We start from the raw sequence: 18042 nt of genomic DNA, 5'->3' as shown, positions 1-18042 counted from the left end.
TATTGTAGAAATTAACATTTATATAGTTTATTCATGTTTACAAAGCACTCTCATGGTTCTTCATTTGATCATTAAAACCATTCTGGAAGGTCAGTAAGAATAGATATTATCCATAGCCATTTTGCAGAAGGAACTGAAGTGCAAATATGTTCAGTGACTTGCCTGTGATCCCTTAGTACTATCTGGGAAAGGTGTGGCTAAGAATCTGTTCCCAGACCTAGCTGGTGTGGCGCAGTTGGCTGGAGCGTGGTCCCGTGAACCGAAAGGTCCCGGGGTGATTCCAGCCCAGCGCACATGTGTAGGTTGCAGGTTTAGTCGAGGTTGTACGAGAGGCCAGTCAGTGTTTCTGTCTCGGGTCGGAGTTTCATTTTTGCATCAGTGTTTCTCTCTCTCTCCCCACCTCACTTTTCCTTTCTCTAAAAATCAGTAAGTATGTCCTCGGTTGAGGATTAAAAAAAAACTTTTGTTCCCAAGTCCTGTGCCAGCTCCTTTTGAAGGCATAAACCCACGTGCTTAAAGTCTATGAGAGCAATTTGGATTTAGTTGAAACTCCATAGAGTTTTATTTTAAGTCCCATGTTTTAATACAGAAGGTTTTTCAGGTATTGACCAATTTGAAGGTCCCAGTAGGTTGACTGGGTTTACCTCTGGAATCAGATTCCACACATTGTTACTGTAGGTGCTCAGGACTTCAGGTGTTGCACTGATCTCCAGTTCATGCAGCATTTGAGTAGGTTTGCGTGGCAGAAGTTAGATGTGATTTGGAGGAGGATATAAAAATATCGTATCAGAATAAAACAAGGTAGGCTCCTGACTTTTGATAAGATAAACTCAAAAGAATATGTTTGTAGCACAAAGGTAAATAAAAAACCTAAGTAATTTGGTTTGAAAGTAATTTGTTGAATTGAAGTAATTTGTTTGGATTAGCATATGTTTTTTATTTGAGAACTATAGATAACTCAGCCAAGAAATGTAGTTTCTTTGAATTACTTGTTATCACAGGGCAGCATTACCGTGGTTTCTTGAGCGATTTTTTACCACTTCACAGTAGCCATAGGCAGATAACCTTTTCTACATAACTTGAACTATGTCAGGTAAAATTGCATTCTTCTCCCTCAGGCATATTGTATCTTTTTATTTCTTTTATTCCTTCTTATTTACCTTTTATATTCAGTGAACAGACTTGGACCTAAATGTGGTGAATTGTCAATTTCAATGCAAATTCAGTAGAATCAGGAAAATGAATAGCTGGTTTATAGTTTTCTTGGAGCTGGGCTGGCAGCTCTTGTTAGCTGTATCTGGATCTTACCAGACAAATTCTTGATCTTAACATTTGTAGAGAAAGACTAGTCAATTCTAGTTTTTTCAAACACTTCTCACTGTGGGGTAGACCCTTGGGCTGCGGACAGACTGAAACTGAACCCTGAGGACCGCTGAAGAGTGACTTTGAACTTCAGGGACATCCAGAATAAAAACTGTCTTTTAAATAGCTATGGGTCACAGATTTTTAAAAAATTATTCCATAGCACTAGAATGGCTATTAATGGGAGAAATAGATCCACGGGAAAAGTCCAGATTTTAAAAAAATGACATGTATGACATACTGAACACTTGTTTACTAATTTTCCTGGCTTGCTGCAGCTGTTGTTGACCAATCAGTAGAATTAAGTGTATGAAAAATGAACTGGAGGGAAAGGGAGAGAGATGGAAATTACATACTTGAGGCCTATCTACTTAAATTTTGTAGCCTGCTACTTAATGGTGCTTGATGTGGAAAATAGTGACCATAGTTAATTTTTGTCTGTCCAGTTTATGTAGCACTATTTCTTCTGTCACTGGAATAGTCAAAACTGATATGTAAGTTCTTACAACCAGAATTTTAAAAGTATATTATCCCTTACTTTCTTGTAAAGGCAAATGATATGATATTAATCACAATTTATGCTGTGGCCTCAAATTATAATGTCTGTAATGTTTTACAAAACCAAAAAAGCAGTCGCTGATATGCATTAAACCCTTAGAATGTTTCTGTACTCTGTTTTTTGGTACTTTGTTTTCACAGACTTTTATAGATATAGAAACTAATATCTAGTTATATCATGGGGCTTATATGAGAGACAGGACTAACATTGAGATCTCACTTTTGAGATCAGTCTTAATTTTTTTAAACGATTAAAAAAAAACAACAACAGTATTGTCCCTTAATAACTTGGTTGAGGTTCCATTAAGGGATAGCATTGAAGAGAGAGAGGAAGAAAGAGAAAAGATTACATCCCTGGGATTGAAACCCATGCCTATTTATTTGGTTGGGTGCTGTGGTGTTTGATAAGTCTGGTTTCAAGTCGCTTGGGAATGATTCCTTTCTTTTCATTTCTTTTTTCTCCTGCTATCACCACTTTTTCTTTTTTTCCATTTAAAAATTTTTTTATTGTACTTTTTCCATTACCATTTAGTCTCCTTACACTCCAGCCCTGGCCATCACCACACTGTTGTCCATGTCCATGAGTCCTTTTTCCTTTTTGCTCAATCTTTCCATCCCCTAACCTCCTCCCACCTTCACTGTCATCCTGCCTTCTATCTATGAGTCTGTCTCTACTTTGCTTGTTAGTTCAGTTTCTTCATTAGATTCCACTTATGAGTGAAATCATATGGTATTTGTCTTTCTCTGACTGGCTTACTTCACTTAGCATAATGTTCTCCAGGTCCATCTCTACTATCACAAAGGGTAAAACTTTCTTCTTTTTTAATGTAGTTTATTGATTATGCTATTACAGTTTATGCTATTTCCCGTTTCCTCCCCTCTGCCCTGTGCACCACCTCCCACGCCCATCCCCCCCTTCCCCCGTTAGTTCATGTCCATGGGTCATACATGTGGATTCTTTGGCTTCCACATTTCCTATACTGTTCTTAACCTCCCCCTGTCTATTTTCTACCTACCATTTATGCTACTTATTCCCTGTACCTTTTCCCCCACTCCATCTCTCCCCTTCCCCATTGATAACCCTCCATGTGATCTCCATTTCTCTGATACTGTTCCTGTTCTAGTTGTTTCCTTAGTTTGTTTTTGGTTTTAGATTTTTCAGGTTCAGTTGTTGGTAGTTGTGAGTTTGTTGTCATTTTACTGTCTGTATTTTTTATCTTCTTCTTTTTCTTAGATAAGTCCCTTTAACATTTCATATAATAAGGGCTCGGAGATAATGAAGTCCTTTAATTTGACCTTGTCTGGGAAGCACTTTATCAGCCCTTCCATTCTGAATGATAGCTTTGCTGGATAGAACAATCTTGGATGTAGGTCTTTGGCTTTCATGACTTGGATTACTTTTTTCCAGCCCTTTCTTGCCTGCAAGGTTTTTTGGGAGAAATCAGCTGATAATCTTATGGGAACTCCTTAGTAGGTAACTGTCTCCTTTTTGCTTGCTGCTTTTAAGATTCTCTCCTTATCTTTAATGTTAGGTAATATAATTATGTGCTCCCTTGGGTCCAACTTTTTGGGACTCTGAGCTTTCTGGAAGTCTATTTCCTTCACCAGATTGGGAGAGTTCTCTTTTATTATTTGTTCAAATAAGCTTTCACTTTCTTCCTCTTCTTCTCCTTCTGGCACCCCTATGATTCAAATGTTGGAACATTTAAGTTGTCCTGGAGGTTCCTGAGCCTCTCCTTATTTTTTTTTAATTCTTGTTTCTTCATTCTGTTCTGGTTGAATGTTTATTTTTTCTGCTCCAAATTGTTGATTTGAGTCCTGGTTTTCTTCCCTTCACTCTTGGTTCCCTTTATTTTACTTTTCATAGGCTTCACTTTTCCCTCAATTTTGCCTCCATGCTCAACCAGTTCTATGGGCATCCTGATTACCAATATTTTGAACTGTGCATCTGATAGGTTGGCTGTCTCTTCATCGCTTAGTTGTTTTTTTTCTGGAGCTTTGATCTATTTTTTGTTTGGACCTTTTTGTTTTTTCTATCAGCACACCTGTTATATAGTATGAGGCAGAACCTTAGGTATTTGCTAGAGCAGGGCAACCTATGTCACTACACTGTGGTGCTGTATGTGGGGGACTTTCTTCTTTTTTATAACCAAGTAGTATTCCATTGTGTAAATGTCCCATAGTTGTTTTATCCATTCACCTACTGATGGACGCTTGGGCTGTATCCATGTCTGGGCGATTGTAAATAAAGCTGCAGTGAACATAGGGGTTCTTACGTTCTTTTGAATTAGCGTTTTGTGTACCTTCAGCTATATTCCCAGAAGTGGGATTGCTGGGTCAAAAGGCAGATCCATTTTTAATTTTTGAGTTATCTTTATACTGCTTTCCACAGTGGGTACACCAGTCTACATTCCCACCGACAGTGCTAAAGAGTTCCCCTTTCTCCACATCCTCGTCAGCACTTGTTGCTTGTTGATCTGTTGATGATTACCATTCTGACAGGTGTGAGATGATATCTCACTGTAGTTTTAATTTTCATTTCTCTGATGATTAGTGATGCTGAGCATCTTTCCATATGCTTGTTAGCCATCTGTATGTCCTCCTCGGAGAAGTGTCTCTTTAGGTCCTTTGCTCATTTTTAAATTGGGTCATTTGTTTTTTGGTGTTGAGTTTTGTAAGTACTTCATAAATTTTGGGTATTAACCCTTTTGTATTAGTGAATATGTTCTCTCATTCTGTTGGTTGTCTTTTTATTTTGTTGATGTTTTCATTTGCTCTACAAAAAAAGTTTCTAGTTCGAAAATTATAGGTCAGTATCCCTGATAAACATAGACCGGGGTGTCAAATTCATTTTCACCGGGGGCCACATCAGCCTCCTGGTTGCCTTCAGAGGTCTGAATGTAATTGTAGGACTATATAAATGTAACTACTCTTTAACAGTTAAGCAAGAGCTCAGCACTAATGCCGGATAGAAACAAGGTGCTGAGCCAGATAAAACAAGGCGGTGGACTGGATTCAGCCCACGGGCCTTGTGTTTGCCACCTGTGACATAGACGCTGAAATCCTCAACAGAGTATTAGGAAACCGAATACAGCGAATGCAAGGTTGGTACGACATTCGCAAATCAGTAATAAATGTGCTTCACCACGTTGTTCTGATTGGTTGTTTCTTGTTGTTCTGATTGGTTGTTTTTTGCTTCCTAGCAAAATGAAGAATAAAAAACATATAATTATATCAATATATGCAGAAAAAGCACTTGATAAAATGCAGCATCCATTTATGATCAAAACTCTCAGCAAAGTGGGAATAGAAAGAACATACCTAAATATAAGAAAGGCTATATATGGCATACCCACTGCAAGCATTATACTCAACAGGCAAAAACTACAAGTGTTCCCCTTAAGATCGGGAATATGACAGGGATGTCCACTTTCACCTCTCTTATTGAACATAGTACTGGAAGTCCTAGCCACTGCAGTCAGTCAAGAAGAAGAAATAAAAGGCATCTAAATTGGAAAGAGAAGTAAAACAGTTATTTTTTGCAGATGACATGATACTGTACAGAGAACCCCAAGGATTCCACCAAGAAACTACTGGAAATGATAAATGTATTTAGCAAAGTAGCAGGATACAAAACTCATATCCAGAAGTCAGTTGCATTTTTATATGCCAATAATGAGCTATCAAAGACTGAAATTAAGAAAATCCCATTCATAATTGCTTCAAAAAGAATGAAATACCTAGGTATAAACCTTATCAAGGATGTGAATGACCTGTACTCAGAAAATTATAAGATACTGAAGAAAGAAATTGAAGAAGGTAAAAATAACAGGAAGCACACACTGCATTTATTGATAGGAAGAATTAACATCATTAAAATATCCATACTAGACCCCTGGCTGGTGTAGCTCAGTGGATTGAGCTCGGGCCTGCGAACCAGACAATCGCGGTTTGATTCCCAGTTAGGGCACATGCCTGGGTTGTAGGCCGATTCCCTGCAGGCCAGTTCCCAGCAGGGGATGCACGAAAGGCAACCATACATTGATGTTTCTCTCCCTCTCTCCTTCCCTTCCCCTCTAAAGATAAATAAATAAAATTTTTTTTAAAAAGTGTAAATAAAAAAAAATAATAAAATATCCATACTACTCAAAGCAATCTATAGATTCAGTGCAATTCCTATCAAAATCCCAATAACATAATTCATAGAACTGAAACAAATATTTCAAAAGTTTATGTGGAAACCACAAAAGGCTCTGCCTAGCAACAGCAATCCTGAGAAAGCCGAACAAGGGTGGAGGAATCACGCTGCCCAATATCAAACTATACTATAGAGCGATAGTAATCAAAACAGCATGGAAGTGGCATAAAACAGACACAGATCAATGGAACAGAATAGAAAGCCCAGAAATTAATATTTGACAGAGGAAGCAAACACATAGAATGGGCTAAAGATATTTTATCCAATGGTGTTGGGAAAATTGGACAGATATATACAGAAAAATGACACTGGACCACCTTCTTACACCACACACAAGAATAAATTCAAAATGAATGAAACTTAAATGTTAGACCCAAAACCATAAAAATTGTAGAAGAGAACATAGGCAGCAAAAACTTGGGCATTGCTTGTAGCGATATTTTATTGGCTATATCTCCTTAGGGAAGGGAAACAAAAGGAAATAAACAAATGGGAAGTGATCCCTTTTCTTGCCGCCATTGACTTTTACCCATCGTGAAGCATTAGAGAACAACAGCCTTAGGATTTTTTTTTAATTTATTTTTTTAATTATTATTTTTTCAAACCAGCCTTCAGATTTCAACAAGTAACTGAGAATTGATTATACTTTAGAGTTAGTGTCATTTTTTCTTCCTCTCAAAAACTGCAAATGCCCTTACATTCATTAAATTACCTAATAGCTGATATAGAGGTTAACCCTCTTTAGTTCATTTTTGGTAGTGCATGGTCTCAATTTTTCTTATTTAATTATATTTTATTGATTGTGCTATTACAATTGTCCTGACTTTTCTTTCTCCGCCCCTCACTTCACCCAGCACCCCCCTCTCCCTCAGGCAATCCCCCCATCATCGTTCATGTCCATGGGTCACACGTGTAAGTTCTTCGACTACTCCATTTCTTGTACTGTACTTTGTAACATCCCTATGGCTATTCTGTAACTAACTACCTAACTGTACTTAACCTCCTCACTGCTTCACCCATTACCCCACAGCCCCTCCCATCTGACAACCATCAAAATGCTCTCTGTATCCATGATTCTGTTTTTCTTGTTTGCTTAGCTTGTTTTTTAGATTCAGTTGTTGATACATTGTATTTTTTGCTATTTTATTGTTCATAATTTTGAACTTCATTTTCTTAAATAAACCCTTTTAACATTTCATGTACTAATGGTTTGGTGATGATGAACTCCTTTAGTTTTTTTTTTCTTGTCTGGGAAGCTTTTTATCTACCCTTCAATTGTAAAAGATAGCTTTGCTGGGTAGAGTAATCTTGGCTGTCCCTGCTTTTTATAACTTTGAATATGTCTTGCTAATTCCTTCTAGCCTGCAAAATTTCTTTTGAGAAATCAGCTGACAGTCTTATGGGAACTCCCCTGTAGGTAACTAACTTCCTTTCTCTTGCTGCTTTTAAGATTCTCTCTTTATCTTTACCCTTTGACATTTTGACTATGATGAGTCTTGGAGTGGGCCTATTTGTATCTAACTTGTTTGGGACTTTCTGTGCTTCCTGGACTTGCCTGTCTATTTCCTTCACCAAATTAGAGAAGTTTTCTTTCATTATTTTTTCAAATAGATTTTCAGTTTCTTGCTCTTTCTATTCTCTTTCTGGCACCCCCATGATTTGAATGTTGGATCTCTTGAAGTTGTCCCAGAGGCTGCTTTTACTGTCCTAATTTTTTTAATTATTTTTTCTTGTTGGTCTGATTGGTTGTTTTTTTTTTTTTTGCTTCCTTGTGTTCCATCATTGATTTGGTTCTTGGCTTCACCCACTCTACCGTGTTTTCCCTGTAAATTGTTCTTTATTTCAGTTGGTGTATTCTTCATTTCTGACTGAATCTTTTTAATGCTATTGAGGTCCTCACTAAGTTCCTTGAGTGTTTGAACTCTGCATCTGATAGCTTGCATATCTCCATTTCATTTATCTCTTTTCCTAGAGTTTTGTTCTGTTCATTCGTTTGGGCCATGTTTCTTTGTCTCCTCATTTTGCAGCCTCCCTGTGTTCATTACTCTGGATTAGGTAGAGCTGCTTTGAGTCCATGTCTTGGTAGTGTGGCCTGCTGTAGTAGGTGTCCTGTAGGGTCCAATAACACAGCCTCCCCTATCACTTAAGCTGGATAGTCAAGTTGTGCCCATGATTTGTATTGAGTACACCCTCCTCTTGTAGTTGAGCCTTGGTTGCTGTTGACAGGTCAATGGGAGGGATTTATTCAGGCCAGTCAGCTACAAGGATTTGCTATGACCACTTAACCACCAACCTCTGCCCTCTGCGGAGGATCAACTGTGCAGGCTGCTCCACAGGGAGGTGCTCCAATGTGGTCTGTATCTGTCCACTGTGTGCACTGGCCCTGGGGTTCGCAGGTAGTGCAGGCCAAGGTCAGCCCCGATCTGTGTTTTTTCCAGGCCCACCCTGCTTGAGCTATACATCAATCTGAGATGGCTGCTACTTGTGCTGGCCGTGGAGATCCCCAGGCGAAGCCAAGCTGTGAATCTAGGCTGGCCGTTGCTAGTGCCTGGCCTGTGACTCACTGAGGCCAGCTGTTGCTTGTGTGACAAGATTTAGTAAGTTATGAAGTGTGAGCCAAGACCAGTCATTTATAGAGAAAAGTATCTTGGGTGGGTCCATAAGTTGCATGGGATTCCAGGGATCTCCAAGGCAGGTCACCCAGTGTTAGCCAGGTTGATGGAGTCTCAGATACGGCACCAGCTTGCCAGCTTGGTGGGGGTTAGGTTTTAGAAAAGGTGGCATCTGCTTGCCTCAATACCAGATAACTTTAGTTTCTCTCTGTATGTCACTGGTGCCTTTCAAGCTGCTACCCTGGTGCTGGAGTTCAGAGGGAATGAGTCAACTTCTGGCCTTATGTGGATTTTTTAAGAGGAACTGCTTGGAGATCCATAAGTTTCTTTCACTAACTCAATTCTTGCTGGTTTTTGCAGCCAGAAGTTGTGGGGACTTATCTTCCTGGCACTGGAACCCTGGGCTGGGGGTCCTGGTGTAGAATTGGAACTTCTTGCTCCCGAAATATTCCTCCCAAATTTTTATCCACCACACATGGGTGAGGGACCAGCCCCTTCCATGTCTGTACCCCTTATACCAGTTTGGATGGGTGTGGTTTCTTTAATTCAGTAGTAGTAAGACTCAATCCAGCTTGATTTCTGATGGTTCTGAGTGCTAGTTGTTCTACTTATTAGTTGTAATTTTGATGTGTTGTATGAAGAGAAGAGCCATGTTTGCCTACACTCCTGTCTTGACCGAAAGTTCTAATTTTTCTTAATTCTGACTTTTTTTTAATTTGAGAGAGAAGAAGGGAGAGAGAAAAAGAGAAAAAAACATAGCTTTGTTGTTCCCCTTGTTTTAATGCATTCATTGGTTGTTTTTTTTATGTGCCCTAACTGGGAATTGAACCCACAAGCTTGGCCTGTTGGATAATGCTTTAACCAACTGAGCTAGTCTCCTAACTTTTTAGTAACCTATCTATTAAGGAATTCTAAATCATCTTTACTGGAAAGCTCTGTTATTTCTGTCCATGTGCAGATGTTGAACACTATTAACTTACTTGCATAGCATGACAATTACTAGAAGTGGGTATGGTCTTTAAATTTGTATTTAGAATGTTGTATAAATAAAGACCCCAATAAACAGTGGGGCAAATGCATGGTTGAAATTTAAGTGCTCTGTACAGAACAGTAGAGGGGGATAGAAGGATTCTTGATTCACTAGGGAGACCTTAAGCTCTCTGTGTGAATAGTGTTATCTGATGATGCATTCTCACAGGCATACTGAAGCCTTTGCTAAATACTTAGGTGAAATGGAGTAGTGTACAAGAATATTCCTTCAGTGAGGAATTGCCAGAAGTTTGAACTTTGGGAGGAAAATGTAACTAACAGGCAGATTAGCTGGTAACTGTGTAGAAGATGATGATGCTTTAAGACAGATTCCAGGAATTGCATTTATTTATCAGAGGAGGAACTGTGCATTACTCAGCATTACATTTGAATGATCTACGCTCAATTTCCAAAGAGAGGCTATACTGAAAACTAGCAGTCCTAGTAAGTCTTGTGAATGTACAGATACTTCCCCCAAATCCAAGGAACTTGAAAAGCGTAGTTTTGCTTTGTGGTTTTGACTTGTTTTCATTTAGGCAGCGCCCCCTACCCTGGTCAGGTAAAGGGTATGTAGCTATCTCAGCTGTTCAGTTCCCTTGTTTCTTCTGGCATGGCCCGTGTCTCTGCGCTGGTCTGAATTTGAAACTACTGGGAGTTTAAATAAGGAATCATTAAGTGTGCTAGGCTCTCTAATATTTTTAAATATTTTATTTATTTTGCCCTGGCTGGCATAGCTCAGTGGATCGAGTGCAGGCTGTGAACCAAAGGTTCGCAGGTTCGATTCTCAGTCGGGGCCACATGAGAGGCAACCACACACTGATGTTTTTCTCTCTCTCTTTCTCCCTCCCTTCCCCTCTCTAAAAATAAGTAAATAAAAAAATTTTAAGATTTTATTTATTTTTAGAGGGAAAGGGAGGGAGATTGAGAGGGAGAGAGACACTAATGCAAGAGAGAAACATCAAGCAGTTGCTTCTCGTACATGCTCTACAAGGGACTGAACCCTCAACCCAAGCCTGTGCCCTCACTGGGATTGAACTGGTGACCTTTTGCTCTGCGTGATGAAGGCCAGTCAACTGAGTCACACCAGTCAGGGCGGGGCTCTATAATTTTTTACACCACATCACTTTCTCCTCATCCTTACTTCTTCTGCCAATGCCTCTTCCTATGTAATCATAACAATCAACTGGTAATCAATTGTTACTCTAATAACAGGAAATTAAGGTTCTTGTATACTGATGGAGATTCCAGCAGAAGGAATAGCAGAAACAGCATTGGCCATGCAGAGACATCGATTTGCTTGGAGGATACGATACATAAAAAACAATGGGAGATAAAGTAGGAATTACTAGATCATGGCCTTATGTTTCAGGTCTTTTTCTAGGATTAGGAATTTGAACTCTGTTCCTTATATACAGTGTTGAAAGAAATGGAGTAGGAAAATAATGCGATGATAGTTGCACTTCATAAAGTGGAGATGTGCTACATTTTTACAAAATTGAAGTGATGTTTTTTATAGCACTTAACTTCAGTTTGGATAACTCGTCATCTCATTTGAACCTGAGAGTTGAGGATACCTGTGTAGAGTGGGATCCGACTGGAGGAAAAGGTCAAGAAACTAAAATTAAAGGAAAAGAGAACAAGGGCAGGTAAGCTAGTCCCTTAAATCTGTTATCTGGACAGATGCTTTGTACATTGATTTTTACTTGACAATAATGTAATGAAATTCTTATTCTGTATATCAGTATGATTTGTGATATGTTAGTAACCCAAAGGAGAAGCATATAATATTGTTAGTCAACTTTTGAGTTTGTTGCTAACATTTTCATTACTTGTTCTTAGTTTCTTTTCTGATTCCCTTCTTGCACATTTTTGTTTTAGTGGTCCATTTCTTTAAAGTTGTATCTCTAGCCACTTGAACTGCTTAGAGAGAAGTTCCTAGTACAGTTCCTGAGGTTTAGATCCCTAGTCTTAACTGAACGTCCGCCTGGAGTAGCAGCCTTTAGCCTTGCCTTCACCCCAAGGCTTGGGAGCTTGCAGTTGTTGTTACATTTATTTAAATAGTCTCAAAGTATGGAGCCTCTTTCTTTTTTAACAGAGGAAAATTTTCCTCAAATTGAAATAAGGGAATATCACTGTGAGTTACAACAGTGAATCGAAAACAGAATTTCCTTATCAGGCTTTTGATCTAATTTGATGATAAGCTGTTAAATTTAAGTTGTGAAGCACTCTTAACAGTTGCCTGTTTTTATCTGACAGTGCCCATGTTACTTCACTGAGGAAACATACAAGGTGATGATCTGTGTCTGTCTAGTTCTAGGACGTAGCACAGCTAGCTAGCTTGGCTAAATAACTAATTGTTTTTCTTTAACCAATAAGCAGAAGCCATTGCAGCAGCCTTCAAAAACTAAAATACTGCTCTGTGTAGACTGTATTGGTGGCTTATGTTTTCAGTTTATAGCATTAAAGTGTGCTGCATATTTGGATTATATTGTATATGATTACAAAACAATAAGCTCTGCTTAAAGTCTTTCTTGAATTATTTTCTTTCATCTGACTTTTTTCAACATTTACTTATACCTGGAATCTTTCTTGTGCTGTATTCAGTATATCTAACTTTATAGCTTCGCTTTTATTTGTATTTGACGCAGGGTTGTTTGAGGTGTTCATTGTTTTACAATAGTCATGCAGTTTTGAAAGCATCAGGATAAAAAGTAAAGGTTATTAGTGAAATTATTAGGACAGTGACAGAAAGATCCACATAGCTTTATCAGAAACCAGAATGTGTTCTCTTTTCAAAATTATCTTTCTTTTTTCTAGTTTATTTGCTCACAGGCAAAAGTGATTTCATAGGTAGTATATTATAAATTATAAGATGCTATTGGATTTAATAAAGTTTCATTTGGTCACCTGGAGAGCTTTAGACTGCTTATATTTAGCATTTCATATTGTATTTCTCTCTCTCCTTTCCCTCCTTTTAAGGGTATTTTCTAAGTAGGCTACTTTTGAAATATCATATACATTTATTCTTTCCATAAATATTTGTTTACTGTAGGATATCAGCTGGCTATTGTGGGGTTTATAGAGACAAACACTGCTCCTGCCTTCCAGAAATGTTCTCTGACTTAGGTAGATGAGAGACATATCTACATACAAGTAACAGTAATACAGGTAGAGAGTATGTGTGGTGGTGAATGTGAATAAAGGAACTTAGAGGAAGAAGTCCTGAGTTGCCAAGTGTTGAGTGGTCATTTAGGACACTGAGCCAAACTGAAAGTAACAGTGAAGCCTTTTGTTCACTGACTTGGACAGTATGAGCAAGAGGCCACAAAGGAAAGGGTGCTAGCTCTTCCAGTGTTCCATTTTCCCAACAGGATGAGGTAAGGGTCGGGTAAGTCAGAGCCGATTACAGGTGGTAGATACCATTTCACTGCTGAGAAAGCTCCAGACAAAAGGCTCATCCTGTTGTTTATGGACCAGAGGTCAAGAAGATGGAAGAACAGGAAAGGTTAGAAGTACCAAAGTATTGAGACTGAGGAGAGGGAAGTGTCTTTATATATCATCCCTGCCCCTGTCCCTTCATGGAGGTTCCTGCAGAGGCAGTGGAAAGGGTGCTTCACCTGAGGGGATTTCTAATAGAGGTGCCTAAGCTAGGAACGCAGATATGCACATGGGTTTGGGGTAGGGGCAGGGGATCGCAGCTCCCTCCAGAAACTAGTGAGCTGGCTGCTCATGAAGTACGTGTGGGGAAGGGAGCCCCTGCCCCCAGGCCAGCCAGTGAAAACCTTTATAATTACCTGTGCTTGGGCCTGAAAGAATACACATAGGATTCTGGTCTGGAGCTAGACTCCCCAAAGAGTTATTGTTTTAGCTTTATAGGATCTGGGAGACTTTCACGAATGCAAAGGATTTAGGTTCATTCTCAAGGAAAAAGAAGAATGGGTGGCACTGGACTTGGAGTTAGAGAGGCAGCAACAAGAGGAAAGGTGTGAAAGCAGACTGCCAGAGTTTAAGGAAGTCTTCAGCTGCTACATTTAACTGGAGAGTGCTCTCTAGGTGTGAAAAAACTAGAAAAGCAGACTGGAACCAAATCAAGAAGAACCTGAAATGCCAACCTGAGTTATTTGTGGCCCGTAACGAAGGAGTTGAAGATTTTAAAGTAGAAAAATCAGAGTTACATTTACTTGATAACAATGAACAAAATGAATTGGGAAGCAAAGAGATCATTTGGAAGCTGGTAAAACGATTCAGAGTAGAGGTAACAAAGAATCTTAATCCAGAAAGTTAAGTGGCCAGCATGCCTTTAAAGAGATTGAGGAGGCATGACGTAAGGGTAATAATAGCTGTTGTACTTCTTGCAGAGACGTGCTTCGGGTCAGAGGTCTGGAGTGCTGTGGTGGCAGGGTTCTTATTTAACTTTTCTCTGAAATTTAAACTGCCCTTCTCAGTAGTTCTGTTTGTTTTTCTTTTCTTCATGCCTTCCTTTTATTTCTTTATTACTGGTAAGTTGTAAATTTTTTGTTTTTTAAATGCAGTGATTCAATGTAATTGTCATGCTGACTTTTAAACATCTTTGGGATTTGATTTATTTTGAGTTTGTGAAAGGCCTAATACTGTCCAGTTTTTACCACATGATATAATTTGATATCAGGGGAGATCAGATTGGATCTTGTCTGTCATAGTAGGAGATACACCTTTTTAATACTTGACATTATCCAGTGCATAGATTTGGGAAATTGCTGTTTCTCTTTTTAAGAAGAAAGATCCAGAACAAGAATACATACTGCTTACAAAAAAGGTTATTTAGTTTGGATTGTAGTAAACCTATTTTTGCTTTTGCTTCTATTTAAATTTAACTGCAAGAAATGTAAGCTATAACACATTATCTTTCTTGAGTTCTTTTCCCCTTTGTATCTCATCTGGGCGTTGTTTCTTATTTCAACTGTGTTCTTCGTGTGAGCCTTGCTGTGTCTGCATGATGTTAGTGTTTTCAGCCTGCTTTGTATTGATGACTTCTTACATACGAGTGTTTATCATTGACAGCTCTGTGTAATAATTCAGATAAAATTAAATAGTGAGATCTGTGTAGCATAATTAAAAAATCTTTTCCAAGCTTTCTTTCATGATTTGCAGTTTTAGTCTGTGAAACATTTACAACATAGAATGTTTGTTTTTCCTTTTGTCCCTGTTTCTGTAGAAGTGGAACACCATCCCCCAAACGGACATCCGTAGGCTCCCGGCCACCAGCAGTGCGAGGCAGCAGAGACCGTTTTACTGGGGAATCATACACGGTGTTGGGTAGGACAGAAGTCATAGTTCTTCATTAACTCATGGCAAAGTCACCACAGTCATACCGGTGGGCTTTCTGCTCCCTGGGAGATGGGGTGACTGCATGTGTATTGAATGAATCTTTGCCCAAATTTCTCCCTCTTGGAGCCTAATTGCTTTGGCAGGTTTTCAAATTGTCTTATTATTGATATGTTTAAAACTTAATTTATTTTTACACAACACTGTACATATATGCATAACTCCTGAGGATATAGTAAGGAAGAAAAGTTCTGAAGCTTTATATATTCAGAAAAATTAATGTATAAGTAAAATTATAGCAGATACTCCGCAATTAGTGTCTGTGTATTAACATCCTGAATCAGACTTTTTGTGCAACTTTTTGGGATGAGAGATAGGTACAGATCTCTGTGACTCATAGGAAAAGGTAAGAGTCAAATTTACTTCCCGGTCTTTTGCAGGAGACACGACTATTGAAAGTGGACAACATTATTGGGAGGTCAAGGCCCAGAAGGACTGTAAATCCTACAGTGTGGGAGTAGCTTACAAGACTCTGGGGAAATTTGACCAGTTAGGAAAGACAAACACTAGTTGGTGTATTCATGTCAACAACTGGCTACAAAACACATTCGTAGCAAAGCATAATAATAAAGTCAAAGCCTTGGATGTTCCTGTTCCTGAGAGAATAGGTGTATTCTGTGATTTTGATGGAGGTAAGTTTACTGATTTTCTCATAATTCATTTCATCATAGTTGCTTGTGTTTCATTACTTCACTGGTAATCATCTATAGAGAATTTCCATTAATATTGTGGTAAGAGTGTTTTGACCTACTAGGATCCGATCACAAGCATAATTTCAGCTCCCAAATTAACTGGAAGGGTGTCTGATGTCTCCCTGAAGCCCTACCAAGGCACTCATCTATAATACACGGAATGAGTCAGGAAGAAAGGTCTTGCCAATATTAATTTTAAAGCTAAATTCTTTTTTGTCCATTTTAACTCCTTCTTACCTTGTTGTATTACCTGTACAGAGTGGTAGAGTCAGATTTTTCTAGTTTGGGTAGACCTTAGAAATTACCTAATCCATCTACCATAGAGTATAAAATCCTTTTTACATTATCTCTGCAGGTGGTTGCCACTCCTGTGCTTGATGAACTTTTCTACGTGAAACTTACTGTCTTAGAAGGCAGCCAGCCTCTTTGTCATTGTTAGATAGCACGTGGTTAGAAGGTTTTTCTTAAATTGACTCACTTTGTCTCCCAATCACTTCTGAGACTCTTGGTCTGAAATTTTGTCATCTTAAGAAGTGCAAAATTATGTTCCCCAATTCACATTTCCAAGATAATTTGTATTTATTTAAAAAACTATGAACACTGCTTCTCTTGCCCTGTTTTTCTCAGATTACACATTCTCTGTGCCATTAGCTATCTCTCTCATTTAATTTTCCCAAATTTCTTTGATGCCCTGTGGTTGTTGTCTCTCACAGTATGTATGACACTCACAGTACAGGGCAAGAGAATTTTCCCAACTTTCTATGATGGCCTGTGGTTGTTGTCTCTCACAGTACGATGCACAACGTCTGACCATCATAGGACAGTGATTTGGCAGCACAGTTTCTAGGACTATGATTTTAAAAATGTTTCCAATTACAGCTTCCATTCAGTATGATTTTTATCAGTTTCAGGTGCGTGGCATAGTGGCCACACAGTTACATATCCTACACAGTGTTCCGACTTTTCAGTACCCAACTGGCCCCATGCATTGTTATTAGAATACAATTGACTATATTTCCTGTGCTTTACTTTATATTCCTGTGACTATTATGTAAATTTTTGAGTTGTGTCAAATTACCTTTTTTCTCTTAGATTACGCAGCTTGAGGTTTTTGTTGAAGTTGTTTATATCTCAAATGAAGAAATTATATTTGTCCTTAAGTTTCATCTTAATAGATTTGGTCAAACTTTCCCTCCTGTTGAAATCATCTAAAAATTAGCTTGATATTTATCTTTTGCAAAATTTCTTGAAGCTTTTTGAATTAGGTAGGTGTGAGTATCTTCTCTACTGTCATTTAAATATTTATAAAAATTTTAAGGATGACATACTATTGTAATAAGGAGTAAAAGTAATTCCCTAGATGCTTCTCTCCAAGTTGACACTTTAAGCTATTAAAACCTCATTTTACTATTCATGAGTTATCAGTCTAGTTTCTTAAAAGAAAAAATTCATATTGGCTTGATTTAGTTTTAGTGATGATGACATCAGTTTTGCTGCATTCTTTTTACTTACTGGTTTGGAATTAGATAAATAAACTTTCTCAGGATAGACAGCAAAGTTATTGGCACACATTCTCACTGCTCCCCTCTTTTCACTACCAAGGCAGTATTAGCTTTTTATCTTCTGTCTCTTTTCCTATTCTTTGTGTCTCCTCAAAGATAGCAGTGGGAAGTATAATTGTTAGCCTAGCAAGGGTGTCCAGCCTTTTGGTGTGTCTGGACCACACAGGGAGAAGAGTTGTCTTGGGCCACACATTAATACTAGAGACATATAATCACAAAACAATTTCAGAATGTTTTAAGTAAACTTATGATTGTGTTGGACCACATTGCTGGCCATCCTGAGCTGCATGCGGCTTGAGGACCGCAGGTAGGACACCCCTGGTAGAGCCAAGGGTACAAGAGGGAGTTGTAATGGAGAATGGGATCAGATTTTGAGGGCCTTGAAAAATAATATGAGGATGGCCTTTTTTAGTAGCCGAGGGAGGGAGGCCTCTACACATTTTAGAAATCTGTAGTTGTATGATGATAATTTAGTTTCAGAAATGCTAGAGAGCAAATGGCTAAACGTGGAAGAGATTGCAAACACAGATTTGGTAAAACTTCTCTGGAGGCAGTCTTTAAGCAGTGTAGGCAGGACCATGCCTGTTTTGTTAAGGATTATATCCTATTGCCTAGAAAGCACTGTGTACATAGTAAGCTCTTAGTAAGTGTTTGTTGAGTGAGTA

The 18042-nt window shown here is 38.5% G+C and overlaps 1 protein-coding gene across 3 annotated transcripts in view; it reads left to right on the top strand.

Moving 5' to 3' along the window:
• FSD1L (fibronectin type III and SPRY domain containing 1 like) overlaps positions 1-18042 on the top strand; it is a 58815-nt gene that overhangs the window by 29961 nt on the left and 10812 nt on the right. The window contains exons 9-12 of one of the 3 annotated variants that reach the window (XM_037152734.2): positions 11276-11405; positions 12016-12048; positions 14957-15054; positions 15504-15755. In XM_037152734.2, the coding sequence (XP_037008629.1) occupies positions 11276-11405; positions 12016-12048; positions 14957-15054; positions 15504-15755 (513 nt within the window). Of the gene's footprint in view, positions 1-11275; positions 11406-12015; positions 12049-14953; positions 15055-15503; positions 15756-18042 lie in introns of all 3 variants that reach the window. The other 2 variants (XM_037152733.2, XM_037152735.2) reach the window with 2 other exon arrangements.

The sequence above is a fragment of the Artibeus jamaicensis genome, unplaced genomic scaffold (genome assembly GCF_021234435.1).
Source record: "Artibeus jamaicensis isolate MK-2021 breed Jamaican fruit bat unplaced genomic scaffold, CSHL_Jam_final scaffold_1964, whole genome shotgun sequence".
In the NCBI taxonomy this organism is placed as follows: Eukaryota; Metazoa; Chordata; class Mammalia; order Chiroptera; family Phyllostomidae; genus Artibeus; species Artibeus jamaicensis.
The sequence above is the reverse complement of the archived record's forward strand: the minus strand, read 5'-3'. Positions and strand labels throughout refer to the sequence as shown.